Source organism: Aphelocoma coerulescens, chromosome 2 (genome assembly GCF_041296385.1).
Source record: "Aphelocoma coerulescens isolate FSJ_1873_10779 chromosome 2, UR_Acoe_1.0, whole genome shotgun sequence".
NCBI lineage: Eukaryota > Metazoa > Chordata > Aves > Passeriformes > Corvidae > Aphelocoma > Aphelocoma coerulescens.
In genome coordinates this window covers 147,259,150-147,276,310 of record NC_091015.1, presented here as the reverse complement: position 1 = coordinate 147,276,310, position 17,161 = coordinate 147,259,150, and the positions used below count along the sequence as shown (strand labels likewise).

General features: G+C 37.3%; 1 protein-coding gene across 9 annotated transcripts in view; it reads left to right on the top strand.

Annotated features, from left to right (window-relative positions):
• The window catches only part of UBR5 (ubiquitin protein ligase E3 component n-recognin 5), an 82,045-nt gene extending 69,227 nt beyond the window's left edge, over nt 1-12,818 (top strand). For all 9 annotated transcript variants that reach the window (XM_069005271.1, XM_069005272.1, XM_069005269.1 and 6 more), the window contains 17 exons: nt 383-555; nt 655-768; nt 1,314-1,534; nt 2,174-2,294; nt 2,392-2,490; nt 2,760-3,003; nt 3,599-3,710; nt 4,234-4,378; nt 4,667-4,797; nt 5,683-5,743; nt 6,033-6,208; nt 6,572-6,656; nt 7,583-7,738; nt 8,119-8,232; nt 9,464-9,608; nt 10,199-10,284; nt 11,383-12,818. In XM_069005271.1, the coding sequence (XP_068861372.1) occupies nt 383-555; nt 655-768; nt 1,314-1,534; nt 2,174-2,294; nt 2,392-2,490; nt 2,760-3,003; nt 3,599-3,710; nt 4,234-4,378; nt 4,667-4,797; nt 5,683-5,743; nt 6,033-6,208; nt 6,572-6,656; nt 7,583-7,738; nt 8,119-8,232; nt 9,464-9,608; nt 10,199-10,284; nt 11,383-11,595 (2,396 nt within the window). In that variant the 3' untranslated portion in view covers nt 11,596-12,818. The remainder of the gene's footprint in view (nt 1-382; nt 556-654; nt 769-1,313; nt 1,535-2,173; nt 2,295-2,391; nt 2,491-2,759; nt 3,004-3,598; nt 3,711-4,233; nt 4,379-4,666; nt 4,798-5,682; nt 5,744-6,032; nt 6,209-6,571; nt 6,657-7,582; nt 7,739-8,118; nt 8,233-9,463; nt 9,609-10,198; nt 10,285-11,382) is intronic.
• The last annotated feature ends 4,343 nt before the right edge of the window (nt 12,819-17,161 follow it).

The following is a 17,161-nucleotide window of genomic DNA, read 5'->3' as shown; positions in this document are numbered from 1 at the left end:
CATCTCCTTTCTCACTAAACCACTGCATTTCTGCCCTTACCATTCTGCATTAAAATTTGAATCAGAGTTGAACTGATTTTTTTGATCTGATGAAATTGTGCTGAAAATGATAGTATGTATACTCCTACATACAGTGTAGGAGTGCCTGTTCAGTAAAGCTAGGTATAGTAAAAAGAATAAGTGATAACTAAGCAAACTAATAAAGATACAGCATTTACAGAAGCATCCTTAGATGTAGAAGGATGAACATCTGTAGAAGTTAAATTTGCAGAGATCCTTCTCTAGTCAGATAGCTAAGAGGGAAGGATATTAATTTTTGGCATTTTATATCCTTTGCTTTTATAACTGAGAAAACTGATGTGAAATCTTCTCTCATATTTAGGTGCTACACTCAATGACAAAGATGATGACACCCTCCCAGCAGAGACTGGCCAAAACCATCCATTTTTCAGACGGTCAGACTCTATGACGTTCCTCGGCTGCATTCCACCCAATCCTTTTGAGGTTCCTCTGGCAGAGGCCATCCCCTTGGCAGACCAGCCGCATCTGTTACAGGTGACATCAGAGATGGTGTTTTGGAAGAAAACTGCAGTTTGCTTTTTCATTCCTCACCGAAGTATATTATTGACCCAGAACGCTTTTGTTACTTTTCAGCCAAATGCTCGCAAAGAAGATCTGTTCGGCCGACCCAGTCAGGGTCTCTACTCATCTTCTGCCAACAGTGGGAAGTGCTTAATGGAAGTTACAGTGGATAGAAACTGCCTTGAGGTAAATGCAAAGCTTTTATTATTTTAAACAATATGGTAATTTAAACTAGAACCTTCATTCCTTAAAATGACACTTCAGTGTTTTCAGAGAGAATTTTACGTAGCTTTTAGAATGATAATTTAAAAGCCCAGTGCCTGTGAAAACTTGAAATCTTTATGAAAAATATGCTTAATGTAGAAACTTCATGATTATTGATTTATAGCACCTTTCAGGTAATTTTTTTAAATGCAGTCTTTTTTAAATAAGTTAATTTTGGAATGCTAATTATATAATTATTTTTGATAAAAAGAATTAAATCTTCCTATAGTCCAGTAGATTTGACTTGCCTTCAGACTGAACATTAATTGGCAAGCATATGAAATGCAAACATACAGTGGGGAATTTTTTTTTTTAAATTTATTGAAATGATTGAGATTGCTGTGTTTTAACAGGTCAGTAACAGTGTTCACTTTTGTGTGATTTAAAATATACATCTGTGAATATATGTGCTGAAAAAGCCTTCTAGGCTGCTTTGAAAGTGCAATTAAATTTTACTTCTCCTTTAGGTTCTTCCAACTAAAATGTCTTATGCAGCCAACTTAAAAAATGTTATGAGCATGCAAAATCGGCAAAAGAAGGAAGGGGAAGAACAAAATGTGCCTACAGAAGAATCTGAGAGTTCAAAACCAGGGCCTTCAGCTCACGATCTTGCAGCACAACTGAAAAGCAGCTTGTTGGCTGAGATAGGATTAACAGAAAGTGAAGGGCCACCTCTCACATCTTTCAGGTAGCTGAGTTAAAAATGACTCTTTGAAATATTACTGATCGGATAAATGGCTGTTTGGGACTCTGGAAAGTGTTTTTTAAATGAGAATGGGTAGCTTAATTTAGTTTGCCTTTGTAGTTTGTGATTAGTAGTTCCTAAAGTGAATAGTTGAACAGTCTTCAAAGAGGTCTGTGCAAACTGTAGACAAATTCCTTTACTCCATGACTTCTGTTGCAGAGCTACTGTGATGTCCTGGGTGGCCAAGTTGAGCAATTAGAACTGACAACTTGCCATCTGTGTGTGGTGGTGCTGCCCACACTTCATGCAATTTTAGGGACTGAACTGCGCTCACTTCAAATTACACCTTTTTTAAAAGAAATTAAGGTCTTGATTGAAGGGAGACCAACAACAGTGAGTTCCATGTAGCAGCAAAGTTACATGCTTTTGGAGTAATTACCCTTTGGAAGCAAGACTTGTGTTTCAGCTGAAACTAAGCAGCTTCTTGTGCTTTTGTCCACAGACTTAGTGTATTGGGTCATGGTTTATCAGGAACAAAAAACTTAGTTGAAGGCAGAGAGTAAGAAAAAGCCAAAGTACACAAAATGTGTCTGAAATTTAACTTGATTTCATGTATCTGTCATTTTTTCTTCTTTCTGTCAGGCCACAGTGTAGCTTCATGGGCATGGTTATTTCTCATGACATGTTGCTGGGACGTTGGCGCCTTTCTTTGGAGTTGTTCGGTAGAGTATTCATGGAAGATGTTGGAGCAGAGCCTGGATCGGTATGTACTTCTCAGTGTAGGGACAGTTCCTCTTACAACTAAATTGTGACTCTCCCTGATGATTCTGATTTTGGGGTTTGTGTTTCATTATTTTTAGATCTTGACTGAATTAGGTGGCTTTGAAGTAAAGGAATCAAAATTCCGCAGGGAGATGGAAAAACTTAGAAACCAGCAATCAAGGGATTTAACATTGGAGGTAAAAAATGTTAGTTTATCTTCTGAATACATTTTCATTAAAAGTTGAATTATTACAGTAACTTGATAGGAGAAGTTGTATTTCAGAGTCTGCAAGTAGGTGTCTTAAATCATACTTTGTGAGTTACGTTTCAATTACTCTGTAGTTTTTCCCAGTCTAATTGATATTTTTTGAGTCTGTGCAGCAGTGTCCAGAAATTTGTTGTGAGAATGAAAGTCTCTCAGTATGATAATTGGTAAAGAAAAAACTTTTTTTGTGTTTTTTACTAGGTTGATCGAGACAGAGATCTTCTAATTCAGCAGACCATGAGGCAGCTCAACAATCATTTTGGTCGCAGGTGTGCTACCACTCCGATGGCTGTACACAGAGTGAAAGTTACTTTTAAGGATGAGCCTGGAGAAGGCAGCGGTGTAGCGCGAAGCTTTTATACTGCTATTGCACAGGCTTTTCTGTCAAATGAGAAACTGCCAAATCTAGATTGTATTCAGAATGCCAACAAGGGTACCCATACAAGTAAGTGATGCACAGCAGTTAATCTACAGAAAATAGTCATAAAAACCTTGGGTGCTTTTTCCTTTTTTTTAACATAGAAATACTTGGCACTGTTCCAGAGACATCTCTTGTTAGCTCAGCCCAGTATCCATAAAAATTCTATGTTAGTTCTCTGGAGCAAGGAAATGGCTCTTCCCTCCCCCCACACTTTCAGAAACAGGAACCTCTTGTTTTTCTTGCAACAAGAGTCTGCTTTAGATGTGCGCAGCTTTTTTTCAGTGTCCTTCCCTCCAGCAGGTAATAATTGTCAAGATTTTAGCTGTTAAGAGCTTATACATTTTAATATGGTTGCTCCATCTGACTTGCCACAAACATGTTTTAATGTTTTTGAAAGTATATGTAAACTCTTAAAAGTATTTTGTCATTTTTAAGTTGGTATAAACACTTCAGGTCCTTTCTTAAGTTTGGCTGAACCCAACCACTGCTTCAAGTGAAGTGGTTCTGTCTCATTGATGTCTTTCAAGCTCTTCCAAAAGTTAGTCTTCCTTACACTGAAACTTATGTAGGAGAGAGAAATATAAAGATGTTTAAGTTTATGAGGTTTTTTGCCCTTCAGGTCTGATGCAGAGATTGCGAAATAGGGGAGAGAGAGATCGGGAGAGGGAGCGAGAGAGAGAAATGCGGAGAAGTAGTGGCTTGCGAACTGGTTCTCGGAGAGATAGGGATAGGTAAGTGATAAATCTTTAACTTGTTGAAGATATTTTGTCAAATAAGAGTAATTGCCTTGGATATTGTCAGGAAAGATACTTTTACTCCCTCCAATTAAAGGAGTCTTTCACGAGCAATTTGCAGGGTAATTTCTTGAAATTCAGTCTCTACTTGTAATTCTTTAAAGAATTATTATGCTTACTTTAGCATTAATAGGTTATATCTCAACCACAGGCCATCAGTCTCTTTTGCTAGAACAATAAGAATTTGTGTACTAGAATAAAATAGTGAGGTGGTTTAGAAACAGCAATGCCATTGGTGGCATAGGTCTGACTGCTGTATCCAAAACACGAGTAATAATAAAATCTCTGGTTCATTTTGATTCTCTCTTTCTGATGCATTCTCTCCAAGCAGCTATGAGCAACACTACTATTCCAGCAGTAAAGCTAATGCTAACCTGAATCTGTGTGCAAATGATATTGTTCCAGAGGATTTTTGCATTTTTCCTCTGAAATGAGTACAAACTGCTCTGATTATCTTAAGGGACTTCAGAAGACAACTGTCCATTGACACGAGGCCTTTTAGACCAGCATCGGAAGGGAATCCTAGCGATGACCCTGACCCTCTCCCAGCACACAGACAAGCCCTTGGAGAACGGCTCTACCCTCGAGTGCAAGCAATGCAACCAGTAAGACTTCTCTCATACACTTAGGGATTGTTCTTGTCACCTTGTAATGTAAACATTTATTTCCTTATCCGTGATTGAAATAATTGAAACCTAATTGAAAATATTTGAACATGTAAGACTGATTTTCTTTCTAATTCTGTTAAGATTTTGTTTCTATAATTTGTTGTTTAGCTTAGGAGGTATCTTGTAATGCATTCTCTATTTAAAATACCAAAACTTTCATAAGACCTATTTGAAAATGAGAGAACTGGAGGAGAATAGTAAGACCTATCACTCCTTTATCCCCAGGCATTTGCAAGTAAAATCACAGGAATGTTGTTGGAGTTGTCTCCTGCTCAGCTGCTTCTGTTACTAGCTAGTGAAGATTCCCTTAGAGCAAGAGTTGATGAAGCAATGGAACTCATTATTGCACATGGCAGGTAAAGTATCAGGAAGTGAGAACTGATTTTGTGGCCAAAGCATTTGTACTGTTCTACATCTAACTCCAATACATGCAGCTTATTCCTTGATAGTCTAGATGGTTTTTTTTATGGACAAGTGACCTTTTGGCTTTGGTTTAATCTATCTGACTGGTTTCAGAATATGACAGTTCCTTATTGAGAACAGCCCTGCTGAGAAGGACTTGATGGGTGCTGCTGGATGAGAAACTGGACATGAGCTGGCAATGTGCCAGATGTGTTCTGGGCTGCATCAAAAACAGTGTGGCCAGCAGGTTGAGGGAGAGGATTCTGCCCCTCTGGTGAGACCCCACCTGCAGTGCTGCATCCAGCTCTGGGGTCCCCAGCACAGGAAGGACATTGACCTGCTGGAGAAAGTCCAGAGGAGGCCACCAAGATGATCAGAGGAATGGAGTACCTGTCTTATGAGGAAAGGCTGAGAAAACTGGGGTTGTTCAGCATGGAAAAGAGAAAGCTTATGGGTGACCTAATTGTGACCTTAAAGTCCCTGAAAGGAACCTACGAAAAGATGGAGAGGGACTTAATACAAGAGCATGTAGTGACAGTTCAAGGGGGAATGGCTTCAAACAGAAAGGGAGTAGGTTTAGATTAGATAACAAGAAGAATCTCTTTACTGTGAGGATAGTGAAGCACTGGAACAGATTATCCAGAGAAGTTGTAGATCCCTTGGAAGTGTTCAAGGCCAGGTTGGGCTTGAACAACTTGATCTAGAGGAAAGTGTCCCTGCCCACAGCAAGTGGGTTGGAACTATATGTTCTTCAAGGTCCCTTTCTAACCCAAACCATTCTATCATTCTGTGAGTCTGTGATTGTGAAATTAAATTTGCCTTTTTATTCCCTTCTCAAGGGAGAATGGTGCTGACAGTATATTGGATCTTGGATTGCTAGACTCTTCAGATAAAGTGCAGGTACCTGTTGCACAAAATTTATGTAAGATTCAGTTGTATCAGTTAATTTTAAAACCGGAAGTAATTGGAAGCTTTCTTTATCATGCAAGACAAAGTTCTGTTTAATCCTTTATTTTCTTTCAAAAGGATTAACAGTAATTAGTCAAAAGTATAAAATGTTATTGGGAAATGTCACAGGAATTCTTAACCAATGGAACCTGAATCTTTGGGTCTAGTAGCAAGTAGGTTGTTGATGTGTGTCAGTAACTAGAATTAAGTGTGTTAATTGTTATTTTGACTTTCAAAACAGGAAAATAGAAAGCGACATGGATCCAGCCGCAGTGTAGTAGATATGGAATTAGATGATACAGATGATGGGGATGATAATGCACCACTTTTCTACCAACCTGGAAAACGAGGTTTTTATACACCAAGACCTGGTAAAAACACAGAAGCAAGGCTGAATTGTTTCCGAAACATTGGCAGGTATGCTACCATTAACTTTATAGTCTGAAAAAATGTAAAAGACCATCATATGTAACACCAGAGAGAGTACTGATGATCCAAGCTGGAAAAGCCTTCTTTTTTATGGTCTCTGTTTCTCACCCTGAGCCTAAATACTGGGAATTTGCATATGTCAACTTGAGGTTTCTTTGCCTGTTAAATTTTAATTTTTTATCCTGTTTTTTTAAATTATGTATGTCCTTGATTTTTATTTGTGACCGATAAAGTTGGAAAGCTAGCTCCAGCTTAATTATTAGAATATTGGAACTCTTAATGTGAGTTTGCTAAAAGATCTCTGATGTAATTTCTGCTGTACCAAAACAAACTCCAAACATATATTTTCAGAATCCTAGGATTGTGCTTGTTGCAGAATGAACTATGTCCCATCACTTTAAATAGACACGTAATCAAAGTTCTACTTGGCAGAAAGGTAAGTTGAACATAAATATTTTAATTTCCTGTAATTACTTAAAAATCTCATCTATAAAACTGGGTTTTTTTTCCCTAACCACGTATGTATTAACTAGCTGAGTTGACACTGGAACTGTATGGATGTCTTTAAGTTGAGGACTATTAATTTTCTAGTTTCCTAGATTTTGAACAGAGTAGATGTACTAGAAGTCAGGTATTTTACTAAGATGTAATGATTTGCAATAGGTTAGCCTTCACCTCCCTTCAGAAACTACATACTGTCACTGCTTTTTCTCTTCCTGAGACTCAGAAAAGATCGTTAGACAATGCTAGGCAATAGTATCTTAGCTTACAGAAAAGCTTTTTTGTGGATATTTGAGAGAGCTCATAGAATTAATTTGTAATTAAAATTAATTACATTAATTAATTAGGTATAGGTGTATTTATAATTTAATTCAGAGCAATAATTACCTAAACTTTAGACCAAAAATGCTACCCTGGCACAGTAAAAATGAATAATGTATTGCACTTCTGATGCGTTATTCAGTGGCATTTTAAGTTCTGTCTGATGCAGCAAACTTAAACTAAGGTTTGTTACTGTTGGTCTTTCCTTAAATTCAATTTTGATCACATAATCAGTTATCCAGCACAGTATAATCTTTAATGAAAAAGTGTTAATGGCAGAAATGACCTTTATATAACCCCTGGTGTCTTCCAAGGGTGACTGCCTTCTAATTCTTCTCTTCAGGTTTTTCTTGTTGAATATGTATTCCTTCCAGTATTCTAATGTACCTTCTTAAGCAGACTGAAAGTAGGAGTTTAACTGCATTTATTTCCATGTGTTTGTATACTTTGTTGCTAGTGCATAGACCTGGCACGGATCACATAATTTTGAATGTGTTCTCAAACATCTGTTACATTTCAAAATTCTGTCCTTTTTTACAGGTGAACTGGCACGACTTTGCTTTTTTTGATCCGGTTATGTATGAAAGCCTTCGGCAACTTATCCTCGCTTCCCAGAGTACAGATGCTGATGCAGTGTTTGCAGCAATGGATTTAGCCTTTGCAATAGACCTGTGCAAGGAGGAGGGTGGAGGGCAGGTAAGCACAGCTAAATCTGTGGCTCTGTAGTTTCAGAGTTTGGCAGCTGATGCAGGCTGTAGTGTGCACATAATCCCTGCCCTTCTCAGATGACAGATAAAACATTTTACTCTCCCTGGATTCGATGCAATGTTCTTAGGCATTGAAACCTGCATTTTTTTTCCTTGAAAGTGATCTAGAGAGAGATCATAGAGCCTGGCTACCATAGTCAGTCCTAGGGAATTCTTAAAACTCACCCGTAATGGTAAATTTTGCTTGGTCTTGGAGGTATATTAAGCAATAAATCTCTGCAGCATACTGTGGTGGTGATAATAATGTCATTTCCTTTTTATCCCTTTTCTTCTTCCCCTTTTTAAATGTTCCTTATTTCTTTGCCATAGGTTGAACTTATTTCCAACGGTGTAAATATACCAGTCACTCCTCAGAATGTATATGAGTATGTCCGGAAATATGCAGAACACCGAATGTTGGTAGTAGCAGAACAGCCTCTACATGTAAGTCTTTAGTGGAGTATTTTTAAAAAGAAGAAAAAAAAATTCCAGTCAGTTAATTAATTTCCTCATTTTGGTATTGCTAATCAGGTTTCTTTTGAAGTCTTGACAGTTTCATTAAAAGTATTTAATTTTCTATTTTTTTCGTAATTGTATAGCTGTTTATGCAGTACTTTGAAGACCAAGTACTTTGAGCAATTTATTTTATAGAATGAAAGATAATTTCTTTTCTAGTGGGTCTCATTGGTTAAATATAACCATATAAATAGTTCATTTCTTCAGCTCAAATAGCACAAATCCTCTTGGAACTTTGTATTTGGCAGTACTTCGTTCTAATAATTTATTATCTTTGATTTGTTTGCATCCTTGTTCTAAGGAAAAATCAGTTATAAAACAGCCTCTACCAGCCTGGCAAGAAATGTAAAAATTGACTAGAAAACCATATTTTAAATTATTTTCTTTTTGAAGCCCTTGTAAAATAAAACTTACGGAATAATATATTTTTGTAGACAGTTACTGAAGGTCCAGTCTGTCATATGATGCTACATCTAAACTTTGTTGCTTGTGCTCATTGTGGTTTCCTGCTGCACATGTGAGATTACCAGATTACCTCTGTGCAGCTGAGGTCCAAATTCTCACTGAAAGAACATGTTCCTGGAATTAACCTACTTATCTGCATGTCTGCATATATTAATAGTTTGACTCTTTTTTATTTTAAGAGTTGAAAACCCTTACACTTGTATTCATTTTGGAATTTTCTAAAGCAAATTGATTCACAGTATTCCATTTTGAATATGGAATTTTCAATCTTTTCAGGATATTATTTATATAGAATTTGTGTGTGTGTATAATTGAAGCAGAGTTGGCATATGTCTGAGAAAGCAAAGAAAAAGTAACGTGCAAGATGCATTTTTTAAAAATTCTCATCAGATTCAGCAGAGCTTCGCATTTTAAGCATGAGAGACTGACTGCATGTGCTTCTGGTCCTGGTGAAATGCTAGCTCAAACCATTACTGCTTTCTTTTGCTCTAGTAGGTAGGGTTTAACAATTGGTGCAGTTCTTTGTTTCAGAAGATTTGCATCTCAGATGATAAAGCTTTGAAAGAAAAGAACAGCTCAGAGAATAATGAATCTTGAGTTGAAGGGGATTTCACATGAAACTTTTCAGTAATGTGTTTAAAATAATCCTTAAAAGTTACAGGGTTACAATGTGCATTTTGTGGTTTCACTTAAGGCAATGAGGAAGGGGCTCCTGGATGTACTTCCAAAGAATTCATTAGAAGATTTGACAGCAGAAGATTTCAGACTTTTGGTAAATGGCTGTGGTGAAGTAAATGTGCAAATGCTAATCAGCTTTACCTCTTTCAATGACGAATCAGGTATGAAATAACTTACTCATAAACAGAGTTGAAGGGATAACTTTACACTGTTCTGTGTGGAGTAGTTACCAGCATTAAACTTAAACTATCTCTTCAAATCTGGCATTAGTTAATAAGCCAGTGAAAGCTGTAATAAAGTTACTACTTGGCTTTTTTTTTTTACATTGCTTTGAAAATATTTACCTTCAGTTAAGGGCGGGTGGAGAAAGCATGTTTTCCAACTTTGCTGTCACTAGATGTTAAATACAAGGATTGTATTATTGTTAGTATATCTTTCTTGTGAAAATTGTGACCTAACTTTAGAACTATAAATGTGATGGATGCAAATTTAATACTTCTTGCATAATTTTTAAACTGCATTTAGCTGCAGTTAGGCTTTTTGGTAAGGAGGGAGGAGTGGGAGTGGTACTGAATTATGTCAGTGTTAGCCTTGCATTCAAAGCTATTAGTTTTGAAATTATTAGTCTCCAATATCAGGACTTCATAAATGCGATTGTAGCTGAGATCCAACTTGCAGCACACATAAAACAGATCTCTTAATGTTATTGTCCAGTGTAGCAGCTGAATTGTATGCCTTTTATTTCACACAGGAGAAAATGCTGAGAAGCTTTTGCAATTCAAGCGTTGGTTTTGGTCCATAGTTGAGAAGATGAGTATGACAGAAAGACAAGACCTAGTAAGTTGTCTATTCCCATTGGAACCATGCAGAAGAATTGGACTAACTGATGTCATTACTGTTCTTAACTGTGTCTACCTGCAGAGACTATGTGAAGAGTTAAGGTAGCAGAGCAGGGTAGTAGGGTTGGGTAGGACTGTCGGTTCTGGAAACAGCAGGTGTGAATCTTAGACCTTCTTGTAACTGAAAGTAAGCATGGTGTGTCCTTCTCCATGTTCATAAGTCTCTTAGAGAAGCACAGTTTTACTCTGCACAGTTGCTCTTGAGTAACTGTGGTTACTCAACTGTGCTGTGGGCTGGTAGGGTTTTGAGGTGGAATTCTCTTCATGGATCATCTACTCACCTGACTTCTGTGTATCCTGAGGGTAATATGTGTGTCCTTTCTTAAAGATGTCAGTGATCATACCATGTCCTTCTCAAAGCCCTTCAGGAATAACAGATGAGAAGCATGCAAAAACAAGATACTGTTCAGGGATTTTAATCTTTAAAAACTTACCTGTAAACTGTATTTGTTGTACACTTCTTCAAACTGTTTAAGTTCCTACTCTGTAAGGTACTCTGTCTCCCTTACAGTCTACTAAGAGGAAACAAAGAGTTCTCTGAAAAGTGGAAACCCTAGAGCACATTTTTCAAGGAGTATCTATGGTTACACTTCGGTGGTGACTCAGTATTTCACACTTGAGACAATAAACGAAATACTCTCTGTTGCTGCCTTTTGTCTATACCAGTACTACATTCTGTAGTCTCTAACTGGTTTGTGAGAGGTTCCTGATTCAATTTGTATTGATGGCAGTCACCACCTTCCTAGATGGACCTGGGGACATTTCATTTACTGAGGATTTGTTGATACAGGATAATTTTGAGTGCTGCTTTTATCAGTTTTATGAATGAGCAGTTGAGGAAGGGAAGTGAAGGAAACTACTACAGAAGCAAGTAGCATGACTGTGGAGTTTAGCTGGCATATTGAAGAGAACATAGTGTGATCAAACTTGTGTGACTGTGCAGTTCTTTTTTAACCTATCGCTACACATTTTGTAGGCAGTAGGAATCTCTACAGCCTTGTAAATCATAATTTTATATGCTGCCTTATTTTTTCAGGTTTACTTTTGGACCTCAAGTCCATCATTGCCCGCCAGTGAGGAGGGATTCCAGCCTATGCCATCCATCACAATAAGGCCACCAGATGACCAACATCTTCCTACAGCAAACACTTGCATTTCTCGCCTTTATGTCCCACTCTATTCCTCTAAGCAGATTTTGAAACAAAAATTGTTACTCGCCATTAAGACCAAGAATTTTGGTTTTGTGTAGAGTATAAAAAGTGTGTATTGCTGTGTAATATTACTAGCTAAGTTTTGTAGATTTTTCCATTTGTCTATAAAAGTTTATGAAAGTTAATGCTGTCATACCCCTGGTGGTACTTCAAAGATTTAAATGCAAACATTCCTGTACTAAATCTGTAATGTAAAGGCCTAAGGAGCACTAGCAATATGTGATTGCAACAGTTTGCTAGTCAATAACTCCTTTGCCTAACCCCAGCCAAAGATGACAGCAGAACAATATAATTTACACTGTGATTTATCTTTTTGCTGAGGGAAAATATGTAAAATGTTCTGAAAATTCACTGCTGCCTTTGTGGAAAGTGTTTCAGCAAAGGTTCTTGTATAGAGGGAGTAGGGAATTTCGAAATAAAAAATTAAGTATGTTCTGTGTTTTTAACTTTTTTTTTAATGGTGTTTAATTTGTGGTTGGCTGCAGTTGTGTATCATGTATATTGAACTTGTAAAAAGTTCCTGACAGCTCAGATCCCGGAGTTGGGATCGTTCACTTATGAAACCACTTTCATTGCAATTTTGTTCTATTGCATTGAACTCTGGCACATCAGATACCATCACTAATATTTTGCATGTAATCTGTACCTTTAGTGCTTTTTTTTTCCCTGTACATATTTGATGAGGCCAATGCACAGTATTTCATAGTTCACAATCAACATTTTTGTATCCTTGTTACAGTGAACAGACAGTCAGGAGATTGTTCCACTACCAGTTCTAACCCAACACTTGTACTACATTATCTAACTATGTAAACTCAGCCTGGGCACTTTCTGGTAACTGTAAAATGTTTATAAGATCATGATTATTGAAGATACATTTTTTGGAAAACTTTAATGTTCGTGAGCTGCTTAACTTCTTTTGTATCTAGCCTTTTTTTAAGTATCTTGTTACAGTTTTTTAATAAAGAAATTACAGACAAAATACCAAGTCATACTGAAGAAACAATAGTTTTTATTTATTTAGCCATTTATACTTTAGCTAACAGCATACACTAAACATAGTTGTTCATTAAAAATCTGAATTTTGTAGCTGAAAAATTGACATGCAGAAGATATTTAGCCCACATTTTACAGTTAGCAGAGAATCCTGAAAGAAATGGGCCAGGCAACCCCTCCTTTTTATAGAATTGGTTTGAAGGAAAAGTGGCTTGTTCTGAAAAATCTCAAGGCAATTAGGTTAGAATAAAATTCTCAAACTTCATTGTAGTCAGTTCTATTCTATGTTCACTTTTGAAGTGGTTGGTTGCTTTTGGGGAGGGCAGTCTTTGACCATAATCTAGGACTTCTTTTCCCTAAGGCTTGAGAGATTTTTGTGAGTTAGAAATTGATTAATAAAGAAAGGAGATACTGTTTCTGTGTCAAAATAAATTCCTGAAAGCTTAGCAGATGGCAGTATTGAGGGATAAGAGTTTTTGTGGTGGTGATGTTCTCCTCCTTTCTTGCTTCTCCAACCCTGTTAGTCTATGTTAGTTTTTTTTTTCTCCCTTTTGTTGGGATGAGCTGAAGTAATGTTCCATCAAAATCCCAGTGGAACTCTCCTTTGCCAGAGTTCCATTGGGTTTTCCTTTCTGTCAGCTAGTTTGAGGATAAGCAGAAGTTACCTACATCTGATTTTCAAAAAAGCCTGTTTTCATAATTTATTTAGTTGCTAGAGGTATGGAGTACAGTTGATAGCACAAATTCTGATAACCAGTTGCCAAATTGATGCAGAAAATCCTGTTTTCTAAATAAGGCAGACTGTTCCAGGCTTGTGTAGTTAAACTGCAGATAAATAAATAGATGTAGAATTATTTCTGCATGTGCTAATACTTCCTCTAAATCTATCATCCTAGAAAAGGATAGTTTCAGTGTACGAGGATTGGAGTCTGTTCTAGATTTCCTGTTGTGACCTCCAGTGTATCTTAAGTTCAAAACTGTATTAGATTTTACTATGCTAAACAATAAAAAGCAGTACAGCCTCACAAATCTAGGTAAAGGCATATTAGTATAGAGAAAATTCATGCTGGTATGGCTGTTCTCTTATACTAAGGTGGGTAAGTTACAAAGCAACATCTGCCTTATGCCTGGATATCAAACTGCTGTGATCATTTCCACTACCAAAACTGCCTCTAACTGAAATGTGTAAAGTTAGTAGAAAGCAACAAAAGAAACTGTTTAGAATAGGCATCAAATCTCCAGTCTGTAAAATAAAGCTCCCTCCCCTCACAAAGCTTTGTGAGGCTTGATGTACTAAGAAGTATCCAAGGCCCTTGGATGAAAGGCCATATATACATGTAAAGTACTGTGTATATATATGTATTGTGTGTATATGTATATAAGTGTATGTGTATGTATAACATATAAATATATGTTATATGTATATATATTTCTGTATATAGCTTAAACATTTTTTAAGTCCTGTAATGTATAGCTAGACAAAAGTTATGCAGATAGCACAGTAGCTCACCATATATACACACACAAGGCATTCTGATAAGCAGAGAGGGAATTTAGAATGGTATATGCTGTCGTCATTGACTTGAAATATGTATGTAGCTTTATAAATAGCTTTTTTTCCTCTGTATGGTATATTTAAACTATATCAAGATTTTAATAAGAAAAATGTTTATTAAAATCATACACTTCCTCTCCCTTTGACTTAAGCCTTCTGTTAGTTCACTTAAAATGTGGTAGAAAAACTAGTTAAAGGAAAATTCTGCAATGTTTACACTTTTAAAATAGACTAAATCCTTAGCTGTTCACCATTGCTAAAAGAGGAGATAAACGTAGCTACTAATAAAATGTTATCACCAATTTCTAGAGTAGGTCCTAATCTGAATCTAGGGAAAACTGATACTTCAGTGCTAATTTCCATGACTAATTCTTGGCTTTGGTTTCTCTTACTTAGCTAACTGTATCCAACACAAGGAAAATCACTTGCTCTGGCTTTGATAATTTTCCAGGAGTGAATAATTCTATGGACTTGTCATCAAGTGGTCTTTCCCCCCGTGTGGTTTGGAAGTGACTTTTCTTTCCTGCAAGTTAGTAATTTGGTCACTAGATAACAAGCAGTGGTAAAGCTGTAAACTGGCAAACTTGTGAATCCAAACCAAAACCCTTGCACAGCAGCATTCAGGGAGGCAGAGGAAAGGAAATTTTCCTCAACTCTACATTTTGCTTTGTATGCAATTGTGCAAATCATACAGACCTGCTGTTTTTCAAAAGTGTACTTCCATGCATCTGAAGAGAGGTGTTTAGGGAGCAGGGCTGCACCTCTCCATGGTAGTTGGAGTGCAGGTGGGAGAAGTTCCCCAGTTACCACCAACCATCTCCTGTGTGGTTGCTTCTCAGGGAGAGCCAGAATTCAGCACAGCTCCTGGTCACCCTTAACACCACATGAAAGATTGTTCACTAGGTTTGTATTTACCTCCTCCTTCCTATGCTAACTAACTCCCTTTTTATAGTGTCCCATAGCCTGTGGATCCTGTCTCTCTGTGCATCTGTAAATGCCTTTTCTGAGCTGCTTCTGTGTCCATGCTCTTTGCTTCACTGACACTTGGATTTCTCTTGGCTTCTTCTCTGTAAGGCAAATGGATATCTTGCTCAGTAGCTCTGATTCCCTTCCTCTTTTCACGCTGTGTAGGATTTGACCTTTGTTTGAACTCTTCAGTTTGCCTATTTAGTAACAGCTCTGCTAAAATCAAATAGAAAATTCTGCAAATCCAGATTAACTGAATTTCAGTACATGTGGTGTTAGCTTATTCTGAGGTAGAATGAATGTCCACACATTGAAATGTGTAGGTGAATGGGTCATGTGAAAGCTTCAGTGACTATCTTGAACTCACAGTGCTGGAAGTTTCCACATGATCTCTGTTAGGAGGACATGAACAGGCTTCACAACTGGAAGCTGGCCTCCATCACAGTGCCGTTGTTGCCCATCAGGACTTCTGGCACTATCAGGAGCTCCAATGGGTACTTTGCTAGTTGGAAATTGCTTTTATGGCTTTCATTTGCAGCTCTTTCAGATTTGCTGAATTGAGAAGCATGGAGGGCTTTTAATTTTTTTAATATTTTTTAAGGATTTTTTGTGGAGTTGTCTAAGAGGGTAACTTCATGTCTCGCTTGAAACACAGTCCTGTGAGAGACTATTTTCCCCCCTTTGTCAATGGCTTAATATAAAGGTATTTTTTGTCTATTACCACCACAAACTACTATTATAGTAATAGACTGTTTAGTGTAACAAGAGGCACTTGGTTGCTCCCAGGTGTTTCAGGACTTTTCCATAATGGTGAAACTCTTCATTGTCCCTTTGTCCAGTGGCAATGGCAGCTTACACAAACGCGTATGCTTGAATACTGAAGTCACGTAAACCTACTGGAAAATAGATTCTTGCCACAACATATGATGAGGTTTCTTGGCAAGGAGACTGCAAGGAGACTTAAGGAAATTTTAGGCTTTAGACATATTGAAATTATTCACTAATTGACTTTCCAACAGTGAACAGTGCGAAGCTGAAAAGCAGATTTCACTTTAATTTATAAATGAAAATCCTTCAATTTACTTGAAATGGCACTTTCATATACAAAATTAGACTTAGCTGCCTTTTTAAATGCCTCATAAGTATTCCCCAAAAAAAGTAACACCTTTTAGGGGAGGGAGAAAAGAGGTATTACAGTTAAAGCAGTGATGACTATACTTGCCAGAGCAGGACAGCTGCCATGGCAGTGAGGAACTAAGGGAGGAATACAGTTTCCACCACCTGTTAGGGAGCTTGTTTTAAATACGACATTGTAGGTACACCTGAGTAATCTGAAATCTTGCAAAATTGTGCATAATGCTGTATTTCATTTGTATGTGCTTGTCTGTATTTCAGTGTTGTGTACATGATTTAATTTTTATAAAACAAAGCTAACAGAAGTTGGCAGCTTTTTGTGGAGGTGCAAGAACAGCCACCTGATGTTTGGTTAATCCTTGAGGTACATTTCCTTTCCAGTATTTTTCTTTTTTATGTGCATCTTTAGGCATCATGTAAGTAGACATTTGCTGTGCATTGGTAAAAGGACAGGTGTTTAAGAAGTTATCTCCAAATACTTGAACGATTTCTATTGCTAAGTATATTAATTTATGATAGGTCTTAATCCCTGTCAGGACAGGGTTTTTCCTTATTTTAGGGAACTCTGAAACAGCAGCCACGACAATCAGAATTGGGGGCTAAGACAACTAATAGGCAAGTCGATGTCATTTAATACAAATAGTCTGCTGCTTGTTGGTTTTGGCCCGGAAACTCGTGCATCTCCCCCTTAAGTCACCAGCACACTCTGTATTACACACACCAATAGAATTTGTCTGTAAATGGGTCCGTTGGGTTTGTTCTACATCAATCCGTGTTCCTTTCCATTGCTCTGGACAAAAAGCTGGAATCTGTGGTAGTCCGTACACACGATACAAGTGGAGCTGTTGTTGGACGTGAAGAATAAGCAGATTGTATAGGTATCTCTGGGAAATAAAACTTCAAGGATGTCTCGGAAAGTTACTCCAGTAACAGCAGATGTTAGTGTGAAACCA